This window comes from Coloeus monedula, assembly GCF_965178545.1.
Source record: "Coloeus monedula genome assembly, chromosome: 20".
In the NCBI taxonomy this organism is placed as follows: domain Eukaryota; kingdom Metazoa; phylum Chordata; class Aves; order Passeriformes; family Corvidae; genus Coloeus; species Coloeus monedula.
In genome coordinates this window covers 8,187,464-8,195,391 of record NC_138800.1, presented here as the reverse complement: position 1 = coordinate 8,195,391, position 7,928 = coordinate 8,187,464, and the positions used below count along the sequence as shown (strand labels likewise).

Here is a 7,928-nt window from a genome sequence, read left to right as displayed (position 1 = left end):
AGGTTAAATGGACCCCGATTGTCAGAGAGCCTCGGGAGGCTGAGGGGACAGCACTTGACAAAAGGACAATTGGTGCTGCTTTGAGAGTCGTGGCTGCAGCGTGGAAAACCTTCACAGAGGGGTTGAGGAGCAAATCTGTGCCCCTGCCACCGCCAGCACGAGGCACCGAGGAAGGGACAAGACAAAAGATGACTTTCAAGTGCAGAAGTCAGTTAAACTCCAGCCACATGAATCACAATTCCACTGGCTGGGTTATTGTCTTGCCTTGCTGGAGGATTTGGAGAGCATCTATGAAAAAACTTTTTTACTGTTTCAAGAACGGCGAGAAGTAGTCACTGAGCAAAAGCTTTATTGTTTCCAGTAGTAAAACACCAGACAGAAGTTGTGAGGGATGGAGATGAGAACAAGAAAATAATAAACACACATGACCAGGGCAGACTGAGCACATTCACTGAGCCCTTTTTGCCCACATTGAACCAGCTCAAAAGACAGGGACAGGTTTAGGATAATATTCCAATGAAAGCTGCAAAACACAACCAAGAGAATCACCACAAAGGGAAAAGTGGTCTTCAAAATAAAACAGTGCACAGGGCTGCAGATGATCCTCTATCACATTCAGTTGGGCCTGGATCACATTGTCCAGGACCAGATCCTTCCCTCAGTCTTTCCACAGCTGTCTGAACAACTCTGGTTCAAACTCAGGTGGAGTTACCCCATGGAGTTAAAATACAGAGGTAAGAAAGAAAAGTTTCCAGTCTCACTGGCACCAGAGCAATGTCAAATTTACCTCTGAGAGGGTTTTATAAAAGCTGGCCTCAGGTAAACATCAAGCTGATGCCTCACCGTGGCACAGCAAGGATTCCCAATGGTCCTGAGCAGAGCTGGCACCCCACAGTGGGGGAAATGCTGTGGGAGGTGGGAGTGGGAATGGGGACACGACTGACCTGCCTGCACTGCCCACGAGTGAAGCACAAGGAACTCAAGGGGAATTAGAAATGACATTCTGGATTTTAAAAGCTCTTTCCAACTCAGTGTAGAGCTGGTGATGAGAAAGTAACAGGTTTAAAGAAAATAGAGTCAATTCCTAAAAGTCTTTTTCCTTCTCCTTCTGCTGTGGAATTAACTTAGGCTGGCAGGCCAGGCTGTCTGAGGTAATGAGCACGACAAGCCTCACTTGGAGTGTCAAAAGCTTCAAGGAAAAACAGAACTCCTTTTGGTGGCTAAACATTTTGGAAATTGAAGACCCTACAGTTCTCAGAAGAAACAGCTCTGAAACCACACCAGTATTTCAGCAAAAGCTGACAGCTGGAGTTACTTTTTCAGTTACAGATAATAATTCTGGCATTAGCCCTTCCACAGAAGCAGCTGGTCAAGCCTTAATGGCCAGGTTAACAACACAGACCATGCAATAAAATATCCCTCAGTGGAGAACAACCTCATCCCTTGCTCTCTCCAACACTGATGGTGTGGACCCCACATTCAGTGATTTCCTTTTCTGCCATCTCAGGGAGCCCATGTGGCTCAAAGGTTTTGTTTTCATTTGTAGAAGGGCAGGAACACATCACAGAGGAAGGGTTGGAAGCATTTCACCAGCAACCTGCCAGAGCACATTAACTGGGAGAGCAGTGCGGGAATGGTCCTCTGTTGGGCCATGTTCATTTAAAAGAAAGTCGAGGATTGATTTCCGATCTCCTGCCGGAGTGTTCCAGCACCCAATCTCATTTATCTTCATACTGCAGCCATTTGTAAGAACACACACTACATGCACACAGAGTGCCCAGTGCAAAGGAAAACAGAACAAAAGAGTAATAACTGAGGGGAAAGGCTGACATTAATGGGCACAAATTGCCTTTAACTCTGTGATTTCAGAGGGAACTTTTTGGAATCCTTTGTTTCTTCATAATAGACAGGTCAGCTCCAAAGCATTTAATAAAATCCACAGACTCCTACCAGCCCAGTGTGGGTTTTGTTCAGCTCTTCAAAGATCTAATTTCTCCAGAGATGTGAGGTAATTTGATTTTTCTCATCTTTGAGGCAAATTGTCTGTCCCAGAGAATAAGCAGGACCAGGGCACGCAGTTTTCAACAGCCTGACTCACGATGACACCACCACCACAGTCAGCCAGATGCTCAAGACTTACAGGAAAAAGGCAAAAGAAAGGCCCTTGCTCATGTAAGGTGTGCACGTGGGAGGGGAATCTGCAGAGCTTTACAAGATAAAGTCATTTGAAAGCTTTTATCCAATTCGGGTGCTCACAGGCAGCCAGCTGGGCCTGGGGGTGAGCAACCACACATTTCCCCTGACCCCACACCCTCACATGGGCCAGTGCACAGCCAGGAGGAGTGGAAAAATCACAGCAAGTTCCTTGGAGTGTTTCTTTACCCTGAGCAGAGAGAGAGGGAGGGAATGGGAGCACAGCTTCACGGGCTGGCTCCTGGTGCCCACACCAAACTCACTCCAGCCAGAACAAGGACAACAAACACAAGGAGTGACCCTTCCCCATGGGAGCCAAGTGCAAATCACAGCCCCAGTGCCTCTTTTGGGGTTCACAGAACACAGGCAGGTGCTGTCCCAGTGCCTGTGGAAGAGCCAGCATCACAACATCGGCCCCGGCAGCAGTCCCTGTCTGGAGTGAAGTCTATGGAATGGGAGTGCTGGATCCAGGAGAAAGCAGCTCCATCTTCTCCTCCATCAGAGTCGTGTTCTGGCATGGAGCCGTCGTTTGCCTGCAAAACAAACAAAGACAAAAGTTTTGTTTGGAAAGCAGCGAAGGGGAGAGGCTCCACCAAGTTGTTTTACGTTGCTTTTGCGTGCTCGGTGCCATTTTAAGAGCTTCCTAAAAATAATAAAGAGAACATCTATGCATCATTAGTCCAGCAGTCAGGGCCCATTAGACTTGATTAAAGGGAGAAAACACAGGGGAAGGAAAAGCGGAGAGGAGGAGAAATAAGGAGTTGTGCTGCTAGAACTGCCCCTTCAGTACCTGCTCCCCAGAAACCTCAGCTCTGAGGGGTGACAGAGCAGATCTGCTGTGAGACCTTCCTGCTCTCCATGGGCCATGGACAGGAGCCACAGCAGGATGTGGCCCTTGCCCACGGCTGGGGATGGGCACAGGACAGGCCCTGCTCTGCTCCAGATTTGGTCTCCTGTTGACTAAACAAACCTGAGCTGATCACTTCAGCACCCCTGGCAAAACCCAGGCTCTGCTGGGACACACTGCTCCTCCTCTTGGAGAAAGGACCACCAGCTGCTGCCTGACATCCCTGTTAAAAGATAACCTCCCGAGCCATAAAACCCCTCCATGTGTTTACAAAGACTCCAAAATCCAAGCTTTTCACTTCTATCTTACTGACTTCCCCTGCTCTTTCCTTCCTGCTTTGTTTGGGAAGATGACATCAACTCTTGCCCTTGGTGCTTTGTGTAAACGCTGAACAGAAAGTTGGGAGCGTGAGGAGCAAACGTATTGCAGAGGGCAGAGAATAAGTCTGAGGAGGTGGGGGCAGGAGGCCAGACAGGCTGTTTGATCAAAGACCACAGCACAGACCTCTGCAATGTGAAAGAAGGCATAAAAATAGGAGTTCCATCTTCAGCAGCAGACTTGTTCCCTGATATATTGAGCGAAAGAGCCGAGAGAATGAATCTTTGTCATCCCTCTATTTTGAAGGAAGAAGCCTTCAATTTAAAACTCCATAAAGAATTACAGGAATAGTTGAAGTAATTTATTTTTTTAGTTACTCGAGCCTTTATTCACTTAACTTCAAGGCAGGCTCGAAAGAGCTGAAAATGTTTTGCTTCTACCATTCGAGGATGAAAATATTTTAATTCCCTCAAACATGGAAGGGGGCACAGGCTTCTCCTGAGGTTCATATTCACAAATGCATTGTATCTGGAATGCAAACCTTGAATAATTTCCTAACACTGCCACTACCCAAAGCTGTGTTTTATTTATAAATACAGCAGGACCACTCGGTGCTCTGCGGATGTGAGGAGGCAGAGACAGCTCAAAGCTCCTCAGCCATGAAGGCACAATTCAATTTTTTCACTTGGGGGAAGACAGAAAACTTCTCCTCCTCGGCAGCAGGACAACTCAATCCCAGCAAGCTCTGAGCAAAAAGGGCATAAAGAGCAGTGCCCTAAATGTGATGAGGCAGCCAGTGAAGGAAGCAGAGGCTTGGCTGGGAGAGGCTGGGTGTGGGTCTTTCCTTTATATCTGATCCCTCTGCCCTTCCTAAACTGGGCCCTAAACGCAGGCCCTAAAGGCAGGGCAGGGATTACCCACCTCTTCCACTCTGCTGCCAAGTCAGCCCTGGAAATCCACAATGGCTCACACAAACAAGGAACAAATCTGAAAACATTTAAGCAACTTTCTCACCAAGCACAGGAAAACAAAAGTCAACTCCCCAAAGACTGCATGAGGAAAGTCATTAAAGAAATTACTACCCCATTTGGAGCCTAATTACTGTTAGGACAAGTTCTTTTTTTTCCTTCCTACATGGAATGGAGTAGTCAGACCCACTGAAGCAAAATGTTACCTCCTCATCATCCCTGAGGGAGCAAAGCAGACATCTGAGAAGCAGAATGGAAGGGAAAATAGCAGTTAATGCTTTAACTTCAAAGATGCCCAGAGAATTTCCTGCCACAAAAATAATGCTGAATGGCTCTGCCTGGCTCATGTATTAACAGCTTGAATATTTATGAGCAAAAGTGGATGCCACAGAGAGACACCACCTCATTTCAGTCAATTCCTGAAAGACAGGGCATAAATCTCCCCAAATAAAGAGAGCTGGAAGCAGCACTCCCTGTCCATCTCCCTCAGCTCCAAGCCCTTTTCTCAGCTCTCTCCCAGCACAAAGCAGCTCAAGGGAGGTACCTAGGAGCTGCAGAAGGGTCCAGGCTGGACCTGCTCACATCTGGGGGTTTTTCCAGCAGGTCTCACCCCGTGATTGCAAACCAGGACATTTCTTACCCCTCACCAGGCAGTGCCATCCTCATCTCAGCTCCCAGCCCAGCCCCAGCCCTGTTTAACGTGGCTCTGTTTAAGTGCCAGCTGCTGCACCACTCTTTAAGTATTAATGATTTAGACAACACATTGGCAAGCGGGCAGGGATGGGGAGGCTGTGATTTGCACTCCCTCATTAGCTTCTCTCGTGGCTGCCTCTCAAACCTCCTGCTTCCAGCAGGAATCAGAGCTTTCTCCAGCCCCACAGCCCATGCCAAGCTCGTTCACCATTCCCCACCAGCAAGCTGCTCATGGAACAGCAAACAGGAGTCACCCATTTCTGGGACAAGGCCCTCTGAAGATGCTGAGAACCCCAGCAGCTGGCACCTGTCAATGCAGAACTTGACTGAGGGGAGATGCCTTTTGTTTAATTTACCCCCTGCAGCAGTCCCAAGCTCAAATTTGTGATCTCCGTTAAAAACTCTCCCTGGGCTAATGAAAACCGCTGTAAGATATTGATAATTTCTTTGTTTCACTCTGTTTAATATTCCCTTCCTTAACAAAAATGTCATAATCAACATAAGTGAGGATTTTGCTCTTTTTCAAGGCATCTCTTAGCATCAGCTGTGCAGCCAGAACAAGGTGAGTCACCTGCCCTAGCTGGGAGCAAGTAAGAGGAAAAAAGGGAGATTGTGCTCTTTCCATATGTGCAAATTTAATTTTCTTTAGGATAAAACATTCTGCAGGAAAATGAGTGTGCGACCTTCCTCTTGAAAGCTATCACGTCAGAGCAGGCACCTCCAGGTACTGGAGCTTCAGAAGCAGCACCAGCCCCTCAGAAAATGCTGCTTTTGAAAGGCTTTGAGAGCAGGTGGTAAAAAAAAAAAATAAAAAAATAAAATTGGCAGCCTCTCAACTCACCACTCTTCTGAAACTTTGGTTCACGGGCTGAGGTTGCCTAAATCCCAATGCAGCTCTGACAATGAGTCATTTTATGACAAACTCCAGGCTTCATTATCTGCCTCAGCAAACCCCAGCCGGAGCTGGAGCAGCGCACTGGAAACCTACAAACCCTCTTTAATAGCTCCTTGTTTTCCCTTGGCCACCACCCTGCTGCTGCCTTGGCCTTCAGGCTGAAAGAGCTCAGGACTGTGAGAGCAGCTGCTTTTGCAGCACCACTCCTCAATTCCCTGTGCTGGAGGTGGCCTGGGATTTCGGGATGCTGAAGTGCTCTGTGAAGTCACACTTGAGAGCAGAGTCAGAGCAGAGGTGAGAAAAAGAAGTGCAAAGGAAGTCACCGGTAGAACAACACCTGAGGTGATAATATGAAGCAAAAATTGCTGCTGACATGGTGTTCTAAAGGTGCAGAGCCCTTCAGAGGAAGCGCAGAAAATCATCTTTTAACAGCCCCGTTCTGCAGCTGAGGCTCAGCAGCTGAAATGAGGAAGGATCTTTGTCCCTTGTTCTGCTTTCAGGGCAGGGCAGAGCTCAGGGGCTGTCCCACAGGAAGGGGAGATGCTGGGAAGAGTTTTGCCAGTCCTGACATCCAGCATGCATCAGCTCCATTACTCTTTAAAGAGATCAACAGCAAGAGCAGCCTCTGCTTGTTGGCAGAGAGAGGCACCCAAAGGGATCCTGAAGTACTCACTGCTGATTTCCTGCCTCCCTCCCCTGGATTTGGGAGGCCACAGAGTCCCTGTACCAGGGCTCTGGTCTGAACAGTGCAGACCCTTCTCCTGGGAAAGAAATGACCTCAGATATAATAAAGATCTTTACAGAAACTCCCTAGGCAGCCAACCTGGCTCAACCTTTTCCTTAGCAGGATCCTCTCCACATCTCAGGGCCAGCTTTAACTGGCCTCAGGAGATTGCTGCAGTTCTCCTTTTTTAAATACCTGCCCATGCTGCCTGTCATTTTAGCTCTCCCCCATCTACACGGGGAGATCCCCCTGGAAAGCTTTGACCCCTTGTGCCAAGCTTTGCATAAGGAGTTTTTAGCAGGAAAAAAGCTTTTTTTCCTTTTTTTCCTTTTTTTTTGGCCTCTGAAATGCTGATTGCACTGTCATGGCCAGGCAGCAGTTGGCTCAAAGAGCAGGCAGAGAAGCTACAAAATGCTGAGTACAAACACATTGTCCAGGAGTGGATCCCTCCATCAGAAGCAGCACCCAAAGGGGTCACACCTGCTATCCCCACCCATTCCAACCCCACAGGACAACCTGCAGCTCTCCTCAACAGGCAGCAGAGCCAACCCACAGCAGGAATCCGCCCTCTCTAATTCCACACACAACAGGAGCTTAAAATAAACCACCCAGTCCAGGACAGACTCTAATCCAGGGGGAGGAAGGACAGAGCAGAAGAATCACTTGTTTGACTTCTACTAAAATGAAAGAAAACTGCAAGTCCCTGAAAGCTGGGGAGGGAGGGAAGAGCAGAGAAACAATTTTATTCCGCCTGTTTGTAGCGGGAAGCGCGGGGAGGGGACCACGACTCCGTGTTGCACTGAAGGATGAACCTGCTCTCTCTAATCCAATTTATGCCTCAACATGCCCAGCACTAACCAGGCTCAGGAACAACAGGAGAGGCAGTTCAGAGGGCAGGAATGCTCGGGAGGGAGCAGTGCTGAATGATAACTTGAGGGGTTAGTGACTGAATTAGTGGGAACAGCAGAGAGAACACATTTGCATCTCTTTCAGCTGCTTCAGGTGTGATAGCAGCCTCTGCTTTCCCAGTCACTTAATTGTTCTGAGGTTTTTGAGGGGGGAAAAGTGTCTTTTTTCTGCACTGCAGAGTTCTGGGAAGAGCCATACTTGGCTTTAAGAGCCATCTTACTTCAGGAAAAATATTACTCAGTCTCATAAAGCTGCTGGACTTCTTTGCATCAAGAGAAGCTCAATCTGTTCTGCTGGCTCTGCAGAATAGAGAGGAGCTCCAGACCCCTGCAGGGGCACAGCCCCAAGCTCTGAGTGCTCCTGGCCGTGGGGGCAGGCAGC

At 48.2% G+C, this 7,928-nt stretch overlaps 1 protein-coding gene across 3 annotated transcripts in view; it reads right to left on the bottom strand.

Annotated features, from left to right (window-relative positions):
- Window positions 1-360: 360 nt before the first annotated feature.
- The window catches only part of RPH3AL (rabphilin 3A like (without C2 domains)), a 34,853-nt gene continuing 27,285 nt past the window's right edge, over window positions 361-7,928 (bottom strand). For all 3 annotated transcript variants that reach the window (XM_082294390.1, XM_082294392.1, XM_082294391.1), the window contains one exon: window positions 361-2,726. In XM_082294390.1, coding sequence (XP_082150516.1) covers window positions 2,692-2,726 — 35 coding nt within the window. In that variant the 3' untranslated portion in view covers window positions 361-2,691. The remainder of the gene's footprint in view (window positions 2,727-7,928) is intronic.